The sequence below is a fragment of the Geotrypetes seraphini genome, chromosome 2, assembly GCF_902459505.1.
Source record: "Geotrypetes seraphini chromosome 2, aGeoSer1.1, whole genome shotgun sequence".
In the NCBI taxonomy this organism is placed as follows: domain Eukaryota; kingdom Metazoa; phylum Chordata; class Amphibia; order Gymnophiona; family Dermophiidae; genus Geotrypetes; species Geotrypetes seraphini.
Window position 1 is genome coordinate 499,433,476 of NC_047085.1, and position 25,963 is coordinate 499,459,438.

The 25,963-nt window shown below is 48.7% G+C and overlaps 1 protein-coding gene across 1 annotated transcript; it reads left to right on the forward strand.

Annotated features, from left to right (window-relative positions):
• Positions 1–6,447: 6,447 nt before the first annotated feature.
• Positions 6,448–22,994, forward strand: LOC117354467 (GTPase IMAP family member 9-like). Its single transcript, XM_033932072.1, has 3 exons — positions 6,448–6,582; positions 13,166–13,256; positions 22,201–22,994. The coding sequence occupies exons 2-3, from the start codon at positions 13,202–13,204 to the stop codon at positions 22,992–22,994; spliced, it is 849 nt and encodes a 282-aa protein (XP_033787963.1). The 5' UTR covers positions 6,448–6,582; positions 13,166–13,201.
• Positions 22,995–25,963: the final 2,969 nt, after the last annotated feature.

Sequence of the window (25,963 nt, forward strand, 5' to 3'; positions counted from 1 at the left end):
TCATGGCGTCGATCTGGTAGTCCCGTAGGAAGGCCTTGGTCTGCGTGGTGTCGATGACTGCCCAGATGAGCGATATCCCCTGGGTGGGTAACAGGTGGGATTTCATGTAGTTGATGAGGGACCCCAGTTCTTGGAGGAGGGTTATGGTGGTTGACGGGGCTGCCAGCTGTCGAGATAAGATAGGACGCGCACCCCTTGAAGGCGAGGATGTGCCACTGCCACGCACTTTGTGAACGCTCTTGGAGCCGTTGAGAGTCCAAGGGGTAGGATCTTGTATTGGAGGCGTCTGCCTTGGCTTTAGAAGCTACGATGCCTCCTGTGGGCTGGGTGCATCGGCACGTGAGTGTATGCATCATGTAAGTCCAGGGATACTAGCCAATACTCGGGCTGTAACAGGGCCAAGACTGTACCCAGAGAGTGCATCTGGACCTTGTGAATGCACCTGTTGAGCTTGCAGAGATCCAGGAACGAGCGTTGTCCTTGTCCATGGTGACGCGGGGGTTCCTGGAGTAGAAACCCCTTGGTGATCTCCTCTGTTCGTCACCGCCTCTATTGATTCTGCCGAAGCAGGTCCTCTCCTTGCTGCAGGAAAATTGGGTCGTCAGATGGAGGGTGCCCCGCCCACTCGGGGGGGGGGGAGGGAGTGGAGACGAATTCAGAATCCCTGCTTGATGATGCTGAGGGCCCACTGGTCGATGGTGATCCTGGGCCAAGCCTTCGCAGACAATCTGATCCTGCTGGGCCGGAGGGTGGTCAAGGTTCTGTTTTTGTCTTGGGGAGAGGGCTGCCCTTGGATGCTCCTGCCCTCGGGCGGTGCTTGTTTGCGTAGCAGTTATGTTACTGTTGTGAGCGCTGGGGCACAGACTGCTGCCAGTGTGGACTGGCTCAGTAGTGAGCTGGAGTCCCTATTTTATTTTATTTATTTATTTCCTCTCACTGGCCTCCTGATAAAGCTGCATCTGGAACTGGAGCGCAGCAATTCGTGCGCTCAGCATTGCGCCCTCGAAGGTCTTTTTCCCCGTGGAAACCAGGGTTTTTCAGGTCCTTCCCTGACGGGGGTTGGAGGGGGGGGGGTCGTGCTGCCCTGTTTCTCTTAAGCTACCGCAATGTCCATGTATGGCTGCTGCGGGTTGTCGAATCCCTGGGCTGGAAAGATCTGGTACTTCAATCCCAGTCTCCTTGATGTTGGTTGCCCTGAGGAGGGAGTCAGCCAAATCTTGTCTCTGCAGTCCAGGAGGTTCTTGTGGACTGGAATCGCCTCTGCCTGCTTGAAGTACTGGTACTGGTAGTTCAGGTCTTGTAGTACTCTGTCTTGGGTACTTGTTGTCCACCCACGTGGATCTTGAGAAAGGCTGTGAGTTTCTGGAGGGACTTCTGGAGTAGACTGCAGAGGGTCGGAGTAAAGGGCCAATATTCTGACTGGCGGGGAGTCACGAGCGGTGTGCCACAGGGATCGGTGCTGGGGCCGTTACTCTTCAACATATTTATCAATGACCTGGAAAAGGAGGCAAAGTGCGAGGTTATAAAATTTGCAGACGATACCAAACTGTGCGGCAGAGTTAGCTCCAGGGAGGAGTGTGAGGACCTGCAAAGGGACATAGACAAGCTGGAAGACTGGGCAAACAAATGGCAAATGCGCTTTAATGTGGAAAAATGCAAGGTTATGCATATAGGGAAAAAGAACCCGTTGTTCAACTACAAATTGGGGGGGGCATTGTTGGGAGAAAGCAATCTTGAGAGAGACTTGGGTGTGCTGGTGGATGCATCACTGAAGCCATCTGCACAGTGCGCAGCGGCCTCAAAAAAAGCCAACAGGATGCTGGGCATCATAAAGAGGGGCATAACTACCAGGACGCGGGAAGTCATCATGCCACTGTATCGAGCGATGGTGCGTCCGCATCTGGAATACTGCGTTCAATATTGGTCGCCGTACCTCAAGAAAGACATGGAGGTACTTGAGAGAGTCCAAAGGAGAGCAACGAAACTGGTAAGAGGGCTGGAACACTACCCATATGCTGAGAGGTTGGATAGGCTGGGGCTCTTCTCTCTGGAAAAAAGGAGGCTCAGGGGTGATATGATAGAGACCTTCAAAATCATGAGGGGCATAGAGAGGGTGGATAGGGATAGATTCTTCAGGCTGAAGGGGACAACAGGTACGAGGGGGCATTCGGAGAAACTGAAGGGAGATAGGTTCAAAACGAATGCAAGGAAGTTTTTTTTCACCCAGAGGGTCGTGGACACTTGGAATGCGCTACCGGAGGAAGTGATCAGGCAGAGTACGGTACAGGGATTCAAACAGAGACTGGATGGATTCCTGAGGGATAAAGGGATCGTGGGATACTGAGAAAGCTAACCAGAAAATAAATGTAGAAACCCAACCAGGTCGTGTAGGTGCAAGACCGGAGGGCTAGGACTTTGATAGGAAGATAGGACTCAATTAGGAAACCAAGGAGGCATGGGGGCCCCTTCTGGTGATTTAGACAGGTCGTGAACTGTTTGGGCCGCCGCGGGAGCGGACTGCTGGGCAGGATGGACCTATGGTCTGACCCGGCGGAGGCACTGCTTATGTTCTTATGTTTATGTTCTTATGACTTGGGGTGAGTCCTCGTTTGTGGGGGTTTTTTTTTTTTTTTTTTGTAAATATTTATTTATTTATTTATTTGTGGGTGGTGACTCGGGGCGTGGCTGGAGGCTGGTGTGTAGCTTGTTCCTCCGTTGCTTGGGTGCCTGGCATGCCGCTGGACCGCGCCATGTTGTTGTGCGTGGCTCCCTCTAAAGGGGGGCGTTGTGGGGAGTGTAGCCCGCTGAGAGAGGAGTGGGTCAGTAGGAGGATTAACTGTGGCTGCTGGTCCCACCCCTGGTGGTTCGCAGGTTCATGTGCTGCTCCACTTGACTGGTTGGGTGGCTCCATGTACCCCACCGCCCTTCTCTGTCCTTCTTGAGAGGGGGGAGAGCCTGCAGAGAGGGGGCAGGATGCACCCCTTCATCTGTGCCAGTGCTCCTGGCTGCGTTTCCCACTGTGCCTGGAGGCAGAGAAAGAGGAGTGATAATGCCTCTTGAGTGGGCTTCTCCTGCTGTACTGCCTATTGTATATTAAACTGTACAGCGCTGCATATGCCTTTCAGTGCTATAGAAATCATGAAAGTATCAGAGTCCCTCATGCTAGCTGGAAAAACACTCTGCCTAGGTATTATGAAGAGCAAACAGCTTTTTAGACTGAGGAGTTTCAAACCCCCACCTTTGGAGAGGCATGGTCTGACATGCCGCATCTCTGATGATATCAGCACCCTGCTGAGAAAGGCAGACTCCTCGTTCCCAACATGAGAGGGGGAGGGGTGGGCGGGGTGGGAGAGGTGTGAATTGCAGACTCTGCAGGACCCCAAGAGGGAAAGAAACATCAAGTTGGGTTTTTGTGTTTTTTTTTTGGGGGGGGGGGGTTTCAGCATGTCCTTTACAAGCTGAGCTCTGGGGCAGCATGTCTCCTACTGGGGGGAGAGGTCTGCAGGTCCCCTCCAAGGGAAAGAAGCATGGGAGATTCTTTCTCCTTAAATTCAGATTGGGAGGAGGGTGGGGCAGAGCCCTCGGGGCTGCAACAGATTATCAGAGGTTTTCCCAAAAACAAGCAGATAGGACTTACCTTTGAACCCCGATCGGCTGCCCTGCAGAGGCTGGCTGTATGTGGCAACATGCAGGGACTCCTGGAGAGATCTCGCGGTCTGGCGAGACTCCTATCGGCTGCCCTGCAGAGGCTGGCTGTAAGCAGCAACATGCAGGGACTCCGGGAGATATTTCTCTACCGGGCCAAATGCAGGCGGGGGATTAGCTGAGCCAGGGCATCCTGGAGGCTCCTTGCCACTGTAGCTTGTGGATCCCCCGCTGCTGCATTCCGATGAGGATGGCTGCTGGAGGAAGATTATCGGGCCTCACTTCTCTTCATGCCCTGCAGAGGCTGGCTGTAAGCGGCAACATGCAGGGACTCCTGGAGAGATCTCTCAGTCTTTTGAGACTCCTATCGGCTGCCCTGCAGAGGCTGGCTGTAAGCGGCAACATGCAGGGACTCCGGGAGATATTTCTCTACCGGGCCAAGTGCAGGCTGGGGAATTAGCTGAGCCAGGGCATCCTGGAGGCTCCTTGCCGCTGTAGTTTGTGGATCCCCCGCTGCTGCATTCCGATGAGGATGGCTGCTGGAGGAAGATTATCGGGCCTCACTTCTCTTCATGCCCTGCAGAGGCTGGCTGTAAGCGGCAACATGCAGGGACTCCTGGAGAGATCTCTCGGTCTGGTGAGACTCCTATCGGCTGCCCTGCAGAGGCTGGCTGTAAGCGGCAACATGCAGGGACTCCGGGAGATATTTCTCTACCGGGCCAAGTGCAGGCTGGGGGATTAGCTGAGCCAGGGCATCCTGGAGGCTCCTTGCCGCTGTAGCTTGTGGATCCCCCGCTGCTGCATTCCGATGAGGATGGCTGCTGGAGGAAGATTATCGGGCCTCACTTCTCTTCATGCCCTGCAGAGGCTGGCTGTAAGCGGCAACATGCAGGGACTCCTGGAGAGATCTCTCGGTCTGGTGAGACTCCTATCGGCTGCCCTGCAGAGGCTGGCTGTAAGCGGCAACATGCAGGGACTCCGGGAGATATTTCTCTACCGGGCCAAGTGCAGGCTGGGGAATTAGCTGAGCCAGGGCATCCTGGAGGCTCCTTGCCGCTGTAGTTTGTGGATCCCCCGCTGCTGCATTCCGATGAGGATGGCTGCTGGAGGAAGATTATCGGGCCTCACTTCTCTTCATGCCCTGCAGAGGCTGGCTGTAAGCGGCAACATGCAGGGACTCCTGGAGAGATCTCTCGGTCTGGTGAGACTCCTATCGGCTGCCCTGCAGAGGCTGGCTGTAAGCGGCAACATGCAGGGACTCCGGGAGATATTTCTCTACCGGGCCAAGTGCAGGCTGGGGAATTAGCTGAGCCAGGGCATCCTGGAGGCTCCTTGCCGCTGTAGTTTGTGGATCCCCCGCTGCTGCATTCCGATGAGGATGGCTGCTGGAGGAAGATTATCGGGCCTCACTTCTCTTCATGCCCTGCAGAGGCTGGCTGTAAGCGGCAACATGCAGGGACTCCTGGAGAGATCTCTCGGTCTGGTGAGACTCCTATCGGCTGCCCTGCAGAGGCTGGCTGTAAGCGGCAACATGCAGGGACTCCGGGAGATATTTCTCTACCGGGCCAAGTGCAGGCTGGGGGATTAGCTGAGCCAGGGCATCCTGGAGGCTCCTTGCCGCTGTAGCTTGTGGATCCCCCGCTGCTGCATTCCGATGAGGATGGCTGCTGGAGGAAGATTATCGGGCCTCACTTCTCTTCATGCCCTGCAGAGGCTGGCTGTAAGCGGCAACATGCAGGGACTCCTGGAGAGATCTCTCGGTCTGGTGAGACTCCTATCGGCTGCCCTGCAGAGGCTGGCTGTAAGCGGCAACATGCAGGGACTCCGGGAGATATTTCTCTACCGGGCCAAGTGCAGGCTGGGGGATTAGCTGAGCCAGGGCATCCTGGAGGCTCCTTGCCGCTGTAGCTTGTGGATCCCCCGCTGCTGCATTCCGATGAGGATGGCTGCTGGAGGAAGATTCTCGGGCCTCACTTCTCTTTATGAAGTCTCTCAGTGCCCTCTTCCTTAGCTTGCGTGCACATGGTGACATGTGCGCACAATGCAAGCAACACAGAAACCTCGAGCGCCGGATCCAATCAGTGGGCGCACAATTCATGAGGATCCAGTGTGTTCATCCTCCTCCTGCATCCCAGTTGTTTCTTTAGATGATTCAGGCATCTTCAAGTTGATGAGTAGAAAAGTTGTAATGGAGAGCTGTAGAAAATCCGACCGATGGGAACGGGCGGAAACTAAAGACTGGGGATTAGGGGGAAGCAGGGGGAAATGGGTAGGGCTCGGGCATGCCCAGTGGGGCCCGGGCACTGCACGTGCTCAGAGAAAAAAAAAAAAAAAAATCTCTCTGAGCTATTGGAGAGCTTATCTGCAAATTGGGAGCTGTTGGGACAACACCCATATGTGGCTGACTCATCCTGCTTGTCCTAGGAGAACTATAAGTCCCTAGAGCAGGGGTGCCAGTCCCTCCTCGGGGGCCGCAATCCAGTCGGGTTTTTAAGATTTCCCCAATGAATATGCATGAGATCTATTTGCGTACAGTGCATGCATATTCATTGGGGAAATCCTGAAAACCCGACTGGATTGCGACTTTGATACCCCTGCCCTAGAGCCTCTAGGTTTATCCCTGTGCCAGTAGGAAAGAGCAATGTGGAACCCCTGATAGAGGGGGATGGCTCCTTTAAGAATTCTCCTGTGTTAGCTAAGGGGGTGGAGTGTGTTAAGGCAAACCCCTTTTACTCCTGATAGGGAGGCAAGGAAAGCAGGACAAAGCCCTCAGGCTCTCCTACACCAGCTGGCTGATTGGGAAATGGAGGACGTCAGCCCAGAGCCAGGGAGTTCTGGGGAGGAGCCTTCTTCAGACGTTCCCATGCAGTGGCAAAGCAGCTCACCTTCAGAGCTGGAGGGAGAGGACAATATGGAATTGTAACCCCAGCATAACAGGTGTGAAGTTTCAAATATTTTTGTGAGAATTATAGTTTGCTTTATGAGTGTGCTGAGCTAGCACCTGAATAATCAGAAAAAAAAGGAAAGCCTGTGTTTTGGCCTTTTTGTTTTTCTGCTTGGGGATTATGAGACCCAGGGAAGTGGCTACAAATCCAGAACTGGACTTTCAAATTGACACGCCTGTGAGAACTGGAACTCTGGGGAGGGTTCCAGGGAGAAGGAAAAGTTTGTTTGGGTTTTATTTTTTTTTTCTCTGGAGTCGGAACTGTTTCCTCAGCACTGCATGCCCCAGGACTGTTCTATGAAGAACTATAGCAGTGAAGCCTTACATAGGGGGGAGTACTATCTTTATTTTGGATTACGGGGGTTTTTCTCTCTCCTGGAGAGCAGAGCTACTGGCAAGCCCTTAACACTGTGTATGGGGGGGGAGGGGGGGGGAAACAAATGCCCTATTGGTTTGAGTTGGGGGGGGGGGTTCTGTTTATGGCAAAGTTTGTAAAGTTGCCAGAGCCTGAAAAATAGGTTCTTATTTGAACTGTTGACAGCATTAAGGCACAAGACTTATTTTGTTTAAGAATTGCTCATTTTTGCCATCGGACATGAATTTTAGTTTGATGAACAGACATAAATTAAGCTAAGATTTGGTTTTGTTTGAAACTTAGTGTGGTGAGCTTTATTTTGTGCACTCAGTTAAGAGAGCATAGCCCGAGCACACCAGTGGGCGTGGGAGCCACTGGCAAAGTCCAGGTCACAAACATTTATTTCTTGTGGCACAGGCCCCGGGTGGGTCACTCCGGCCTAGCCCAAGCGTCCCTGCCACAATGAGCCCACGCTATGCATTAGTAAAGGAGGGGGTTAGATAGGTAAATGGTTTTGCATTTTTATGATTCCTTTTGTGCATACATTTAAGTTCTTTCAGGTGTGTTTTTCCTTTCCTCTTGCCACAGTGTCTATCCCTTGAGGCTTCTGCAGGGTCTCTCTGTTCTTGTGTGGTCTGATGATCCATCCAAATGGTACCTTTTTTAGTGATGTCAAAGGCATGTTTTTCAAGAAAGTCTAGGAGACATGCAGGCTCTTTTTTATTTTTATTTTTTACCTTATAGCCATTAAAAGAGTTAAGAACATAAGAATTATCGCTGCTGGGTCATACCAGTGGCCCATCGTGCCCAGCAGTCCGCTCCCGCCGCGGCCCCCAGGTCAAAGACCAGTGCCCTAACCGAGACCAGCCCTACTTGCGTTCGTTCTGATTCAGCAAGAACTTAACCAACCTTGTCTTGAATCCCTGGAGGGTGTTTTCCCCTATAACAGCCTCCGGAGTGTGTTCCAGTTTTCTACCACTCTCTGGGTGAAGAAGAACTTCTTTACGTTTGTATGGATCTATCCCCTTTCAACTTTAGAGAGTGCCCTCTTGTTCTCTCTACCTTGGAGAGAGTGAACAACCTGTCTCTATCTACTAAGTCTATTCCCTTCATTATCTTGAACGTTTCAATCATGTTCCTTCTCGGTCTCCTGTTTTCAAGGGAGAAGAGGCCCAGTTTCTCTAATCTCTCGCTGTATGACAACTCTTCCAGTCCGTTAACCATTTTAGTCACAAGAGAAACACTGAAACACCCCAGAAAACCTGGACTCATGCAGGGCAGGAATTCTTTGAGGGCCCCTAGGCACACAAGTACACTGGGCCCCCCTGCCCATGCCCCGCCCCCATTTATCTGTTTTCTTATTTACTTCTTTATTTCTGTATTTCTTTTTTTAATTCAAAACAAAGATTAGCATACTAGTGCACAGTTTTTCTTCTATGCAACCCCCAAACATCTCTGAACAAATCCCCTTTCTTTCCCTTCCTACCTACTTACCCAGGAATTTAACTCTGAACTAGTGCTGCCCGATTCACGATTCAAATCGATTCACCGATTCGAATCTGGTGAATCAATTCGAATTGATTCAATTTTTTAAAAAGTCAGCCTCCCGATTCAATGGCTGACCCTTCCCCCATGCCTTCCTAAAGCAGGAGCTGCAGCGCTGCCTCTTGCTGGCCGTCCACTGCTGCTCCTGCTTGAGGGGGGAGGCTGATCCTAGAAGATTTCTGTCCTGGGTCAGGAGAGATGCTGGTAAACAGATAAGGACCTCCCTTCTATGCTCAACAAATTGCAGCAAAACTCCTCTTCCCATACTTTTCACAGCAGTTCTTCCTTTTAAAAAGTGAGGCTGATCCCGGAAGATGAAGTAATCAGTGTTGGACTTTTCCAGCTTCTCTGCTCTTACCTCCTTAAGGCTAATAGGGCAGCTGTAGGCTCGCTGGTGTTATAGCGATCCCTGCAACTGCCCGTGGTCCTCAGTGGCACATTTTTTCTGCTACATCCTGCCCTTGCTCTGACGTTAGGGGCAGGATCGCGGCAGAGAGAATGTGCCGCTGAGGGCCACGGGCAGCTGCAGGGATCACTATACTACCAGCGAGCCTACAGGCTGCCCTATTAGCCTTAAGGAGGTAAGGGCGGGGAAGGTGCAGGCTTGCTGGGGGAGCAGGCATTCATTCACGGCAGAGAAAAAGTGCATTTGCGGTGGGGGGGGGGTGGAGCAGGTCTTGGCGGAGCAGGCCTTCAGGGCAGGGAGGCAGGCCTGTGCAGAGGGAGGAGGAGGAAGAGCTCCTTTGGCGGTGGGGAGGCAGGCCTGTGCAGAGGGAGGAGGAGGAAGGAGTAAGAGAGGGGAGGGGAGATGCCAGATCTGGGGTAAAATGAAGGAAAGAGAGAGACTAAACCAAAAAGAGGGGGGAGGAAAGCAGAGGAGAGGTGCTGGACTAATGGAGAGAGGGAGAGAGAAATGCAAGACCACAAGGAGAAGGGTACAAGAGGGACAGATACTGCTCCAAAGTAGGTGGGCAGTGTGCAGGATGGCAGGAGAAATAATAGGAGAAAGCCTGTACCTGGGGAAGGGGATACAGGAGGTAAGGAAGAGAGAAAGAAGAAGCTGGATATGGGGAGAGATAAGATGCTGGGCATGGAGGGAGCATAGGAACAGGGACACAGAAGAGAGATACTGGATGAAAGGATATGAGAAAAGGAGAGATGGTGGATCTGTGGATGGTGGGGTCCATCGCTGCAGCTGCAGGGGGATGGAAATGAAGAAAAGGAAAGATGCCAGACCTCCGGGGGAGGAAAGGGAAACAGAAGGGGAGGACAGAGATGGATGGGTAGCATGGAGAAAGAAGAAAGAAGGAGAGCCTGATCAGAAGACAACAAGACCAACATGGGACCAACAAGATTTGAAAAATGACCAGACAACAAAAGGTAGGAAAAATAATTTTATTTTCTGTTTTGTGATTACAATATGTCAGATTTGAAATGTGTATCCTTCCAGAGCTGGTGTTGGACCACAAACATGAGCTAGGATTTAATAGAGAGAGGAAAAGTATTTTTTGTTCATTTATTTTGTTTACACCACAGGACCAGTGTGGGTAGGAGAGGGCAAAGTGGGTGAAGAGGCTATAAAATAAACCCACCAGGATATTTGGAAAAAACCACCCAATTAGGCAGGAAAATCGAATCGAATTGAAAAATCGATTCAATAGGCTGAACCGAATCGAATTTTTATTCCTGAACTAGCTGATGCCCCGGCGTTGCACGGGTATTTAATTATAGCAATAACACTGTAAATGGATTCAAATAAAGATACTTTATAGTGGTGAATGAAATTATTTTTTTACAGCTTTATAAAAAGTACAATATTCAAATTATAATGTGAAATATTTGACAAAATGAATACAATACAACTAACGCAAAACTTGATTATAAACAACATTTTTAGTTTCACCTCCAGGAGCAAGAACATATAAATTCTTGGGTGAACCCACCCTTGAGCAAGCAACATAGAGTTGTCCATGGGAAAAACAGGGGGATCTTAAATCCACTCCACAGTATGTAATAGTCTGTCCCTGTGATTTGTTGAATGTGATAGAGAATGCAAGTCACACTGGAATTTGCAATCTCTTAAACTGAAAAGGAAGATCTGTTGGAATAAGTGGCATCCAAAAGTTTCAGTATTGATTTAAACAACTCAATATGTGGAAACTCAGGTTGAAAAGAAACTCCATGCAGTTTTTTCCCGGTTCAGAATGGAACCTGTGTTCCTAGTTCAGCATATGTGAGTACTCATGTAATGTAATAACATTATGAACTGGGGTGCATGAAGGAAACAGTTACAAACACAGTTAGAACATACAAACACTATATGTATGGTGTCCGTGGTAGAATAGAAACGATGTCCCTAGTGGTTATAGTGTCATAGAAAGTGTTTTATAGTTGGAATTACTGTGAGAATGGCAGCTTTTTACATTTTTACCATTGACATGAATGGGTGAAATCTGATTTTCTGTTTGTAGCTCCGCCCATGTGTGCAGGTGGGCCGCGAGACCCCCAGAACATATCACCCCAGGTAGTGAGGGATCTGCATACCAAGTTTCGTTCAAATCGGTCAAGCCGTTTTTGAATTACTGTGAGAATGGCAGCTTTTTACATTTTTTCCATTGACATGAATGGGTGAAATCTGATTTTCTGTTTGTAGCTCCGCCCACGTGTGCAGGTAGGTCACGAGACATATCACCCCAGGTAGTGAGGGATCTGCATACCAAGTTTCGTTCAAATCGGTCAAGCCGTTTTTGCGTGATCGCGGCACATACACACATACATACCTCCGATTTTATATATATAGAAGATTGGGCAGCACTACTCTGAAACCTTTCCATGCATATATAAAAGTGTTCAAATATTTGTAAAGAAGTAATACTATCTGAAATATGTCTATATTAATAACTAAGTTTACAGTGGGAAAGGTCGGCAGCGCTGCCCCCCCCCGAGAGATCGACAACACCGCCCTCCCCCTGGCATCGACATCAACCAATCAGAATAAGTGACATCGGAGGGGGTGGACCGGCAGATGCAAGGAGTTGCTGCAAGGTCCCGCGATGACTACGTCTGCCGGCTCTGCTCAGGGAAGAAGTAAGTGAGGTAGGAGGGGTTGGACCGGCAGATGCAGTCATCGCGGGACCTTGCAGCAACTCCTTGCATCTGCCGGTCCACCCCCTCCGACGTCACTTATTCTGGTTGGTTGATGTCAATGCCGGGGGGAGGGCGGTGTTGTCGATTTCCCGGGGGGGGGAGCCCGCGCTGTCGATCTCCCGGGGGGGAGGGGGGAGCCAGCGCTGCCGATCTTTCCTGGGGGTCCCGCGATGCCAAGGACAAAAAAAAAAACACCCGAGTCCTCTGTTTCATCGGGCCCCCCTGACAACTTCGGGCCCTAGGCACTTGCCTACTGGGCCTATTCATTAATCCGGCCCTGGACTCGTGCTTCCCCTTTCTCCAAATATAATGAGATTCAGTAACATTTTGCCAAGTATAATCAAGAGTAGCATGCAGTTCGGCTCCAGCAGCAGTCCGTCTGGGCTCGGGAGAAGGGTTCCTTTGTGTATCAACACTGCAAGGGATGCTATGATTATGTCCACACAAGTCACTGACATTCTCTGCTTTCCCTCTTTTCTGCAATAATGATCAGAACAGCAGGGAGATTCCCCTTGACAACTGGAAGATCAGGCGGAGATATTCTTTTTCTCCAGAGATCGAGACTTAAAGCACCTCTTGAATAGTTCTCCTTTCAGCTGCAGCAGTTAAACATTAGAGAACGGCACGGGGACAAATTTGTCCCCCATGTCATTCTCAATTATACATCTTTAAGGCTAGGCCTTGGTATAGCATGGACAGGAGTAGTGCAGGCTTCCCAAAGAAGCCACCAGCCAATTCATTTTACAAACCTCTGCAGTAGAGAATGACATGGGGACAAATTTTTCCCCGTCTCCTCAGGAACTCAATTTCACCATCCCCGTGAGTTTTGTCACTGACCCTGCCCCATTCCTGTAAGCTCTGCCTTAACTGCACAAGCCTCGAACACCTCATGCAAAATTGTCATTTCTTTAATAAGACATTAACTATTTTTTTCTGAGGCCCTCCAAGTACCTACAAATCCAAAATGTGGCTCTGCAGAGGGTTTGAGTTTCAGACCACTGTTTTAAACTGTTTGAGGATTGTGCAGATGAGGACGGAGCTTAGGCATTGGTGGAATGAGGCATTATGACATCACAGTCTGAGCTCTAGAATGTTCCTACTTATGATTTTAAAGTGTTTGAGGCTTGTGCAGATGAGGACAGAGCTTGCAGGAATGGGGCAGGGACAGGAAAAGAACTTGCCGGGACAGGATGGGAAAATGAGTTTCCGTGGGAACGGAGAAAAATGTGTTCCTCTGTCATTCTCTAAGAGTAGGCCATAGGTAAGGAAAAGAAAAAGGTGCAGGAGCGGGGTAACAAAGTAAGAAATCACTAAGGCAGAGCTGCCAAGTTGCCCGGATCTAAGAAGGAGATTTGGGGCTAGTCGTAACTTTCAAAAATGTATTAGACTTTTGCTTCTTACATGCCGCCTAACTGTAATCTGTAGCAAAGACAAATGAGGGCTATTGAAGTACAGCTGCCTCTGTTGGCAATAACTCGGTATGTCCTCACTTTTCTTCATTCACAACCCCACTGTTCTGTGGACAATAGGACAGCCGGAACAGAACGCGGAGAAACGTAGCCACGATGAACCGACCCACCATTGAAAGAAGACGGAGTACTTCATTTCACCTAAGTAAAGGTAAAAAAAAAAAAAAAGTATTTGCTGCTTGTGATCCTGGGCAAGTCACTTAATCCTCAAATACACAATAAATCCCACTAAAAGGATATTCAAAGAAGATTGTGGAGGAAAATGGTCTCGGAAAGCTAATCCGAGGATATCTTAATCCAAGGCCAAGTTATTAAAGGTTTAAGACTTCCATCTCTGACCATAAGAACATATGAATTGCCGCTGCTGGGTCAGACCAGCGGTCCATCGTGCCCAGCAGTCTGCTCACGCGGCAGCCCTTGGGTCAAAGACCATTGCCCTAACTGAGACTAGCCCTATCAGCGCCTGTTCTTGTTCAGCATGAAGTTGTCCAACTTTGGCTTGAGTCCCTGAAGGGTGTTTTCCCCTATAACAGCATTCCAGATTTCTACCCCTCTCTGGGTGAAGAAGAACTTCCTTACGTTTGTACGGAATCTATCCCCTTTCAACTTTAGGGAGTGCCCGCTCATTCTCCCTACCTTGGAGAGGGGGAACAACCTGCCCTTATTCACTAAGTCTATTCCCTTCAGTATCTTGATTACCTCCACCTCCCTATTTGTGTAAATCAAGCTGTACTGTATCGTACATTAATTTTTGTTTGGTTTTTTTATCTTACAAACAGCAAAACGTCACTTATGTTTAAAGTGTGCAGAGTGCTGATAAGCTCAACAGGGACCTGTTTTGCCATTAGGCGCGGCTTTTTCAAGGGTTCTCGGGACACTTTATTCTAGTCTCCCACCTCACTTAGGGCTGTGTTGTTTTTTTTGCTGTTCTCTGCACACTTTAAAGATTACAATATCCGTATCCAAGTAGGTTTCCAAGACCATTTTCCTCCACGATCTCCTTTGGTTGGGTTTATTGTGTATTTGAGGATTGTTCCTATAGAATCCCACATACCATCTTCCGTGCATTCACTGAGCAAGTCCCTTAATCCCCCATTGCTCCAGGTACATTAGATAGAGTGTGATCCTGCCAGGACAGATAGGGAATAATGCTTGAGTACCTGAATGTAAACCATTTATTTATAAGTGGTATATAAATAGTAAAATAAATAAATCTGTAACTTATTAAGAAATTATTACCAAACCATAAATGACGCCCTTGAGATTAAATAAAGATACAATTGCTTAACAGGGATAGGCCTTTGCTGTAACAAACCCAGACGATGGCTGCAGTGCTTTCGACTCCTCTCACCTTGGGTTCTGCAACCCCAAATCTATATGTCATGTCTGTCTGCCCAAGTTAGATTGTAAGCTCTTCCGAGCAGGGACCATCTATAAATGTCAAAATGTATAGCTCTGCGTGTATCACTATCAACACTTGCTTAATTCTGAACTGAAGAAGAACGGTTACCGTTGAAAGATTATCAAAGAATGCATTGGTAGTCAAATAAAAAAAGGTATCATTTTATTTCCTTTATGTTTTGTTTTCTGTCTATGTACAGTGGAACCTTGGTTTGCGAGCATAATTCGTTCTAGAAGCATGCTCGTAAGCCAAAGTGCTCGTATATCAAAGCAACTTTCCCCATAGGAATGAATGGAAACGTGAATGATTTGTTCCACATCCCCAAAAGACCCCCCTACCCCCAAGGCCACTGGCGCGCTTCCTCCCCATCCCCAGGAACCGGCTTCTCCTTACCCCGAGAACCGGCATCGCCGCCCCCTCTCCCCGCCCGCCCAAGCCCTTACCGCAATCGGGCACCTGCACACAGCACCAACCCAAAGAACATGCCATGCTAAAAGAGCCTGCCACCTGCCTGTGATCTCTTCTGGGCCTTGAGCATCTGCGCATGCTCAAGGCCTTCTGGCCCCCGCTCTCTCTGAGATTCTAATGAATCTCAGAGAGAGCAGGAGCATCCGAGATTCTCATTAGAATCTCAGAGAGAGCGGGAGCAACCGAGAATCTCATTAGAGAGTGGGAGCAACCGAAAATCTCATTAGAATCTCAGAGAGTGCGGGAGTAACTGAGAATCTCATTAGAATCTCAGAGAGAGCGGGAGAAACCGAGAATCTCATTAGAATCTCAGAGAGAACGGGAGCAACCGAGAATCTCATTAGAGAGCGGGAGCAACCGAGATTCTCATTAGAATCTGAGAGAGAGCGGGAGCAACCGAGAATCTCATTAGAATCTCAGAGAGAGCGGGAGCAACCGAGATTCTCATTAGAATCTGAGAGAGAGTGGGAGCAACCGAGAATCTCATTAGAATCTCAGAGAGAGCGGGAGCAACCGAGAATCTCATTAGAGAGCGGGAGCAACCAAGATTCTCATTAGAATCTGAGAGAGAGCGGGAGCAACCGAGAATCTCATTAGAATCTCAGAGAGAGCGGGAGCAACCGAGAATCTCATTAGAGAGCGGGAGCAACCGAGATTCTCATTAGAATCTCAGAGAGAGCGGGAGCAACCGAGAATCTCATTAGAATCTCAGAGAGAGCGGGAGCAACCGAGATTCTCATTAGAATCTCAGAGAGAGCGGGAGAAACCGAGAATCTCATTAGAATCTCAGAGAGAGTGGGAGCAACCGAGAATCTCATTAGAGAGCGGGAGCAACCGAGATTCTCATTAGAATCTGAGAGAGAGCGGGAGCAACCGAGAATCTCATTAGAATCTCAGAGAGAGCGGGAGCAACCGAGATTCTCATTAGAATCTCAGAGAGAGCGGGAGAAACCGAGAATCTCATTAGAATCTCAGAGAGAGTGGGAGCAACCGAGAATCTCATTAGAGAGCGGGAGCAACCGAGATTCTCATTAGAATCTGAGAGAGAGTGAGAGCAACCGAGATTCTCATTAGAATCTCAGAGAGAGCGGCAGCAACCGAGAATCTCATTAGAATCTCAGAGAGAGCGGCAGCAACCGAGAATCTCATTAGAATCTCAGAGAGAGCGGGAGCAACCGAGAATCTCATTAGAATCTCGGAGAGAGCGGGAGCAACTGAGAATCTCATTAGAATCTCATTAGAGAGTGGGAGCAACCGAGAATCTCATTAGAATCTCAGAGAGAGCGAGAGCAACCGAGATTCTCATTAGAATCTCAGAGAGAGCGGCAGCAGCCGAGAATCTCATTAGAATCTCAGAGAGAGCGGCAGCAACCGAGAATCTCATTAGAATCTCAGAGAGAGCGAGAGCAACCGAGAATCTCATTAGAATCTCAGAGAGAGCGGCAGCAACCGAGAATCTCATTAGAATATCAGAGAGAGCGGCAGCAACCGAGAATCTCATTAGAATCTCAGAGAGAGCGGCAGCAACCGAGAATCTCATTAGAATCTCGGAGAGAGCGGGAGCAACTGAGAATCTCATTAGAATCTCATTAGAGAGTGGGAGCAACCGAGAATCTCATTAGAATCTCAGAGAGAGCGAGAGCAACCGAGATTCTCATTAGAATCTCAGAGAGAGCGGCAGCAACCGAGAATCTCATTAGAATCTCAGAGAGAGCGGCAGCAACCGAGAATCTCATTAGAATCTCAGAGAGAGCGAGAGCAACCGAGAATCTCATTAGAATCTCAGAGAGAGCGGCAGCAACCGAGAATCTCATTAGAATCTCAGAGAGAGCGGCAGCAACTGAGAATCTCATTAGAATCTCAGAGAGAGCGGCAGCAACCGAGAATCTCATTAGAATCTCGGAGAGAGCAGGAGCAACTGAGAATCTCATTAGAATCTCATTAGAGAGTGGGAGCAACCAAGAATCTCATTAGAATCTCAGAGAGAGCGAGATCAACCGAGATTCTCATTAGAATCTCAGAGAGAGCGGCAGCAACCGAGAATCTCATTAGAATCTCGGAGAGAGCGGGAGCAACTGAGAATCTCATTAGAATCTCATTAGAGAGTGGGAGCAACCGAGAATCTCATTAGAATCTCAGAGAGAGCGAGAGCAACCGAGATTCTCATTAGAATCTCAGAGAGAGCGGCAGCAGCCGAGAATCTCATTAGAATCTCAGAGAGAGCGGGAGCAACCGAGAATCTCATTAGAATCTCAGAGAGAGCGGGAGCAACCGAGATTCTCATTAGAATCTCAGAGAGAGCGGGAGAAACCGAGAATCTCATTAGAATCTCAGAGAGAGCGGCAGCAACCGAGAATCTCATTAGAATCTCAGAGAGAGCGGCAGCAACCGAGAATCTCATTAGAATCTCAGAGAGAGCGGGAGCAACCGAGAATCTCATTAGAATCTCGGAGAGAGCGGGAGCAACTGAGAATCTCATTAGAATCTCATTAGAGAGTGGGAGCAACCGAGAATCTCATTAGAATCTCAGAGAGAGCGAGAGCAACCGAGATTCTCATTAGAATCTCAGAGAGAGCGGCAGCAACCGAGAATCTCATTAGAATCTCAGAGAGAGCGGCAGCAACCGAGAATCTCATTAGAATCTCAGAGAGAGCGGGAGCAACCGAGAATCTCATTAGAATCTCGGAGAGAGCGGGAGCAACTGAGAATCTCATTAGAATCTCATTAGAGAGTGGGAGCAACCGAGAATCTCATTAGAGAGCTGGAGCAACCGAGATTCTCATTAGAATCTGAGAGAGAGCGGGAGCAACCGAGAATCTCATTAGAATCTCAGAGAGAGCGAGAGCAACCGAGATTCTCATTAGAATCTCAGAGAGAGCGGCAGCAACCGAGAAACTCATTAGAATCTCAGAGAGAGCGGCAGCAACCGAGAATCTCATTAGAATCTCGGAGAGAGCGGGAGCAACTGAGAATCTCATTAGAATCTCATTAGAGAGTGGGAGCAACCGAGAATCTCATTAGAATCTCAGAGAGAGCGAGAGCAACCGAGATTCTCATTAGAATCTCAGAGAGAGCGGCAGCAGCCGAGAATCTCATTAGAATCTCAGAGAGAGCGGCAGCAACCGAGAATCTCATTAGAATCTCAGAGAGAGCGAGAGCAACCGAGAATCTCATTAGAATCTCAGAGAGAGCGGCAGCAACCGAGAATCTCATTAGAATCTCAGAGAGAGCGGCAGCAACCGAGAATCTCATTAGAATCTCAGAGAGAGCGGCAGCAACCGAGAATCTCATTAGAATCTCGGAGAGAGCGGCAGCAACTGAGAATCTCATTAGAATCTCATTAGAGAGTGGGAGCAACCGAGAATCTCATTAGAATCTCAGAGAGAGCGAGAGCAACCGAGATTCTCATTAGAATCTCAGAGAGAGCGGCAGCAACCGAGAATCTCATTAGAATCTCAGAGAGAGCGGCAGCAACCGAGAATCTCATTAGAATCTCAGAGAGAGCGGGAGCAACCGAGAATCTCATTAGAATCTCGGAGAGAGCGGGAGCAACTGAGAATCTCATTAGAATCTCATTAGAGAGTGGGAGCAACCGAGAATCTCATTAGAATCTCAGAGAGAGCGAGAGCAACCGAGATTCTCATTAGAATCTCAGAGAGAGCGGCAGCAGCCGAGAATCTCATTAGAATCTCAGAGAGAGCGGCAGCAACCGAGAATCTCATTAGAATCTCAGAGAGAGCGAGAGCAACCGAGAATCTCATTAGAATCTCAGAGAGAGCGGCAGCAACCGAGAATCTCATTAGAATCTCAGAGAGAGCGGGAGTAACTGAGAATCTCATTAGAATCTCAGAGAGAGCGGGAGAAACCGAGAATCTCATTAGAATCTCAGAGAGAGCGGGAGCAACCGAGAATCTCATTAGAGAGCGGGAGCAACCGAGATTCTCATTAGAATCTGAGAGAGAGCGGGAGCAACCGAGAATCTCATTAGAATCTCAGAGAGAGCGGGAGCAACCGAGATTCTCATTAGAATCTCAGAGAGAGCGGGAGAAACCGAGAATCTCATTAGAATCTCAGAGAGAGCGGGAGCAACCGAGAATCTCATTAGAGAGCGGGAGCAATCGAGATTCTCATTAGAATCTAAGAGAGAGTGGGAGCAACCGAGAATCTCATTAGAATCTCAGAGAGAGCGGGAGCAACCGAGAATCTCATTAGAGAGCGGGAGCAACCGAGATTCTCATTAGAATCTGAGAGAGAGCGGGAGCAACCGAGAATCTCATTAGAATCTCAGAGAGAGCGGGAGCAACCAAGATTCTCATTAGAATCTCAGAGAGAGCGGGAGAAACCGAGAATCTCATTAGAATCTCAGAGAGAGTGGGAGCAACCGAGAATCTCATTAGAGAGCGGGAGCAACCGAGATTCTCATTAGAATCTGAGAGAGAGCGGGAGCAACCGAGAATCTCATTAGAATCTCAGAGAGAGCGAGAGAAACCGAGAATCTCATTAGAATCTCAGAGAGAGCGGGAGCAACCGAGAATCTCATTAGAGAGCGGGAGCAACCGAGATTCTCATTAGAATCAGAGAGAGAGCGGGAGCAACCGAGAATCTCATTAGAATCTCAGAGAGAGCGGGAGCAACCGAGATTCTCATTAGAATCTCAGAGAGAGCGGGAGAAACCGAGAATCTCATTAGAATCTCAGAGAGAGCGGGAGCAACCGAGAATCTCATTAGAGAGCGGGAGCAATCGAGATTCTCATTAGAATCTGAGAGAGAGTGGGAGCAACCGAGAATCTCATTAGAATCTCAGAGAGAGCGGGAGCAACCGAGAATCTCATTAGAGAGCGGGAGCAACCGAGATTCTCATTAGAATCTGAGAGAGAGCGGGAGCAACCGAGAATCTCATTAGAATCTCAGAGAGAGCGGAAGCAACCGAGATTCTCATTAGAATCTCAGAGAGAGCGGGAGAAACCGAGAATCTCATTAGAATCTCAGAGAGAGTGGAAGCAACCGAGAATCTCATTAGAGAGCGGGAGCAACCGAGATTCTCATTAGAATCTCAGAGAGAGCGAGAGCAACTGAGATTCTCATTAGAATCTCAGAGAGAGCGGCAGCAACCGAGAATCTCATTAGAATCTCAGAGAGAGCGGCAGCAACCGAGAATCTCATTAGAATCTCAGAGAGAGCGGGAGCAACTGAGATTCTCATTAGAATCTCAGAGAGAGCGGGAGAAACCGAGAATCTCATTAGAATCTCAGAGAGAGTGGGAGCAACCGAGAATCTCATTAGAGAGCGGGAGCAACCGAGATTCTCATTAGAATCTGAGAGAGAGCGGGAGCAACCGAGAATCTCATTAGAATCTCAGAGAGAGCGAGAGCAACCAAGATTCTCATTAGAATCTCAGAGAGAGCGGCAGCAACCGAGAATCTCATTAGAATCTCAGAGAGAGCGGCAGCAACCGAGAATCTCATTAGAATCTCAGAGAGAGCGGGAGCAACCGAGAATCTCATTAGAATCTCGGAGAGAGCGGGAGCAACTGAGAATCTCATTAGAATCTCAGAGAGAGCGAGAGCAACCGAGATTCTCATTAGAATCTCAGAGAGAGCGGCAGCAACCGAGAATCTCATTAGAATCTCAGAGAGAGCGGGAGCAACCGAGAATCTCATTAGAATCTCAGAGAGAGCGAGAGCAACCGAGATTCTCATTAGAATCTCAGAGAGAGCGGCAGCAACCGAGATTCTCATTAGAATCTGAGAGAGAGCGGGAGCAACCGAGAATCTCATTAGAATCTCAGAGAGAGCGAGAGCAACCGAGATTCTCATTAGAATCTCAGAGAGAGCGGCAGCAACCGAGTATCTCATTAGAATCTCAGAGAGAGCGGCAGCAACCGAGAATCTCATTAGAATCTCAGAGAGAGCGGGAGCAACCGAGAATCTCATTAGAATCTCAGAGAGAGCGGCAGCAACCGAGAATCTCATTAGAATCTCAGAGAGAGCGGCAGCAACCGATATTCTCATTAGAATCTGAGAGAGAGCGGGAGCAACCGAGAATCTCATTAGAATCTCAGAGAGAGCGAGAGCAACCGAGATTCTCATTAGAATCTCAGAGAGAGCGGTAGCAACCGAGAATCTCATTAGAATCTCAGAGAGAGCGGCAGCAACCGAGAATCTCATTAGAATCTCAGAGAGAGCGGGAGCAACCGAGAATCTCATTAGAATCTCGGAGAGAGCGGGAGCAACCGAGAATCTCATTAGAATCTCAGAGAGAGCGGCAGCAACCGAGAATCTCATTAGAATCTCAGAGAGAGCGGCAGCAACCGAGAATCTCATTAGAATCTCAGAGAGAGCGGGAGCCAGAAGGCCTTCAGCATGCGCACATGCTCAAGGCCCAGCAGAGATCGGCAGCAGGGTCTTTCGGCACCGGCACGACCTGTGGGTTGGTGCTGCGTGCCAGTGCCCGATCGCAGTAAGGGTTTGGGCGGGTGGCCAGGCAGGTGGGGGGGGGGGGGCGATGCCGGTTCTCGGGGGTGGGGGCTCGCATATTAAGTCAACGCTCGCTTTGCGAGGCAAACTTTGCGAGCGTGTTTTGCTCACCTTGCAAAACACTCGCAAACCGTGTTACCCTCCCCCCTCCCTGCTATAAGAAATGAAACTTCGTTTTTCTAGGAAACAAAACTTAGCTTTCTTCAGACACGACACCCATAACTAGCTTGTAAATGCGCATGCACAAAGGGGGGACTATAAATATGTGCTCGTCTACTGAATAAACGGGACATTTCTTTGGATATGCAAACAGTCTGCATGTGTGTTTATTCTTTCTAAGGAGACTGTCCCCAGATGCATCCGACTTACAGACGGAAGAGAGTGTGAGGCAGTATTGGGACCAGAACCTTTCCAGCGTGCACTTGCATATTTTATAAAATACTTCCACCTCTGCTCCATCCAAAAACAAACCCTAGGAATTCCTGCATGCATATTGCATAAAAGTAGGAGATGTGGCCACAAATTTTTATGAAAGCATTGCACAGAAAAGCTTTATAAAATTACTCCGTAAAACATAGTGCAGATGTATGCAGATGTAATGTCTCACCTTCTTCCTGTCTACAGACTTTCATTTCATTCATAAATATAATTATGAACATGCTTGTACAAAGGGTAGACATCTACCCACGTTTCTTGTCTTATTGCTCCCGCATCAGGATGGTTCTAACCTGTCAAATTGTTTCTAATAGGTTTGGAAGAAAATCGAAATGCTAAGAGTCTAAGCCTAAGACTGGCACTAGTTGGTAAAACCGGAACTGGGAAGAGTGCAACGGGGAACACTATTCTTGGGAGAGAGGAGTTCGAGACGGAGATGTCTCTAAGTTCAGTAACCAAGGTGTGCAGCAAAAGCAGCCAGACTTGGAATGGGAGACAGCTAATGGTTATTGATACTCCGGGCCTTTTCGACACGGACTTTGAGCTTGAAGAATCAGTGAAAGAGATTAGCCGCTGTGCTATCCTCTCCTTCCCAGGCCTCCATGCTATTATACATGTGTTTTCATTGACTAATCTTTTCACGGAAGAAGAAAGGGAAGCATTCCTTCTAATCAACGATATCTTTGGAGACAAAGGGACAAAGTACATGATTATATTATTTACCCGACTAGATGAATTAAAGGGCAAATCCCTAGAGAGTTTTCTAAGCACACTAAAGAGTAGCGATGTTGAGATGCTGCTTGATCACTGTGAAGGGCGGATCATCGGTTTTAATAACAGGGCACCCGAGGAGGAACTCAAAAATCAGGTTTCCAAGCTGATTGACATGGTGGACGACATGGTGGTGAAAAACGGAGGCGTGTGTTACAGCAAAACGTTCATCAACGCCGAAATGGAGCTCTGGGAAGAAAGAAGGAGGTTGAAAGGACTTAGAGCACAGCAGAGAAAAGAAAGGATGAGAAAGTCCCAGGAGTCGGATAGTAAATTGCTCGAGGTCAGGGATAGACAAAATTTCTGCGGGAGATTCTTAATGTGCTGCATTATTTAATTTTTTTTTTTATTTTTTTTTTTTACTTGAAATAACACTTTCAAAAAAATGGTAACATAAAGTCCCTTTAAACATTTAACAAGAAAAAAACAATAAGCTGATCTCCTCTCTCCTTCAAGTGGCCTTGCCTCTTTTGATTAATAAAACATTTTGACTCCTTTTAGAACCTGAAATGAATCTGATTTCTAGGTATCTGGTTAATGGTAGTAGTCTAGAGATGTTGAATGTCACTATGGGGTGGAAACGGCAGGTCCTAGAGCAGGAGTGTCAAAGTCCCTCCTGGAGGGCCGCCATCCAGTCGGGTTTTCAGGATTTCCCCACTGAATAGGCACGAGATCTATTTGCATGCACTGCTTTCATTGTATGCTATTAGATCTCATGCACATTCATTAGGGAAATCCTGAAAACCCGACTGGATTGCAGCCCTCCAGGAGGGACTTTGACACCTCTGTCCTAGAGGGCCGCACACGGACCTGGTTTTTAGGACCTCTCACAGTATTCAAATACCATTTCTGCCTGTTCAGAAGGGATTTCCTGAAGGGTAAACCATCGAGAGCTGCCATGAGACATTCCCTCTTATGCGACAGCGCAGCGAGGGAAGGAGATGCCTTGGGCTCTGGCATTGCCGCGCTGTGTGTCCCTCTTATATTCTTATGTTCTGTGCGGGCCGGGCCCCCTCCTCCCTGCCATCCCCCATCCCGCCAACAGACCGCTTCAAATCTTTGCCGGCAGCCAGCAGCATCTCCTACCTGCTGCTCGCACTAGCTCCGCTCTCCCTCTGATATAACTTCCTGGTCTAATGACCAGCAAGTGACGTTGGAAGGAGAGCTGAGGCAGGCGTGAGTAGCAGGTACGAGATGCTGCTGGATGCCAGCAAAGATTTGAAGAGGTGGGTGGGCTGAGAAGAGGAGAGGTGCCGGGTGATCCACCCTTCCCCCTGCGCTAAACCGCTGAGTTTAAGTACAAGTAATAATTGTAATAGAGTTTATTAAAAGGGTACACGGGCCGCTTGTTGGGGATATGCAGTCTGGCTGCTGCAGAGGGTATTCCCTGCTGGTCAGTAGATGCAGCTGCCAGCGGGGATCCCTGCCTGCCCGTCTGCTCCCCCACCTAGCTGAAGCTGCTGCTGGCGATCCCTCCCTGCTTGCCCGCCCGCACCCCCTTCCCCCCCAAAGCCGATCCAGTTACTTGATGGAGCCGTACTCGCTCACTCTGCCCCCAGCGAACTCCGTGCAGGGACGTGACTCACGCTGGACGTAAGTAGCTGACCCAGAAACCTCATCTCCAACGTCGGAATTGTTATCAGAGGGAATGCTTGTGGGCCAGCCACATGCAGCGTGTGAAGCGCTGCTCGCACCATCCCTGCACGGAGTTCACTGGGGGAGGAGGGGGCGAGTGCAGCTCCAACAAATAACTGTGTTGGCTTCGGGGGGGAGGGTGCGGGCAGGCAGGGAGGGAGGGATCCCCAGCAGCGGCTTCAGCAAGGGCAGGCAGGGATCCCCAGCAGTTAACTTAATTTTGGGACAATGGCTAGAAGTCAGGGAGGAGAAGGCGGGCATGAACTCAACACAGAAGGAAGGGAGGAAGTGACATAGGAAGGAGGGAATAGAAAGGGGACATGGGAAGGAGGGAATAGAAAGGGAGAATTGTTGGGCATGAGTGAGTGAGAGACGATGTACATGGGGAAAGGAAGAAATGAAAATTGGGCGAGAGAGAGGAGGAGGTAGAGATGCAGGGGTAGAGAGGAGAGAGGGGAGTGAAGTAGAGTGAGGAGGGAGAGAGGAGTGAGGTAGAGATGCATGAGGACTAGAAGGATGAGAGGGAGAAAAGTTGGATATGGTGGTGGACAGGGACCAGGGGGACAGTTTGAAGGGGAGGAATGTTGGACATAGTGATGGAGGGAGAGATGTTGCATTGTGCTGGAGAGGGGTGATAGAAGGAGAAATGTTGGGCATGGGGCTGGTAGGCAATGGTGAAAAATGCTGCACATGATCCAGGGGTTTGAGAGAGGGAAAAATGTTGGATATGGCAGTAGAGGGAGTGGGAAACATGCCTGGATCTCTGAAGACAGATGGACAGTGAGAGAGAGAGAGAGACTTGTTGCCAATAGGGGTGGAGGAGAGAGGAACTGAGAGAGAGAGATGTTGGTTGGGGAAGGGAATGAGGTCCAGAGGAGAGGACGCGTTCACAGTGGCGTACCTAGCATATGTGACACCCAGGACCCATCATTTTTTGACAAACCCCCCCCCCCCCATCTGTATGAAAACATGATTTTTAGTAACAATCCACACATCACACGAGTACCTAGGAAAAGGTAGCATCTTACATACTGCAATGAGCAGTACGACATCAATACACCCATTGTAAAACTAAACAAGCCATATTAGTACAGATGAATCCTGCAGTCAATCCTAACAAAAAACCATGTCTTTCGAACACACAGAACACAGAAAACACCTTTGTCTAGTATGGAATATATAATCACAAACTAACCCCTCCGCCTTTTACAAAACTGGAGTGTGGATTTTAGCCATGGTGGTAACAGCTCTGACGCTCATAGAATTCTGAGCATCAGAGCTGCTACCACGGCTAGCGCTAAAAAACGCTCCACAGTTTTGTAAAAGGGGGGATAAAATAGAAATACATAGACAAAGGTTAAATTGAACCAGCAAGAAGTTGGACTCTGCATACAATGCAACACCACAGAAACAGTGACACATGTCTCCTAAAGCAAAAAAATAAATAGAAAATTTTTTTCTATCTTTGTCTTCTGTGATTTCTGTTTTCCTCATCTTCTTGTAACTCTCTTCCTTCTATCCACTGTCTGCCGTCTCTCTTCCCCTATATATGGAATTTTTCTAATTCATTGTAAATCGCACGGAACTTCACGGTCCTGCAGTATATAAACTGTTGCTATTATTATCACTGTTGTTACTATCAGATGTTCTCAGCTATACTCTGTAAGTCGC

Excerpts from the sequence above, each read along its gene's own strand:
- LOC117354467 (XM_033932072.1), top strand. The coding sequence starts at position 13,202 with ATGAACCGACCCACCATTGAAAGAAGACGGAGTACTTCATTTCACCTA. Across the intron at positions 13,257-22,200 it reads TTCATTTCACCTAAGTAAAG|GTTTGGAAGAAAATCGAAAT; the intron begins GTAAAAAAAAAA and ends TGTTTCTAATAG.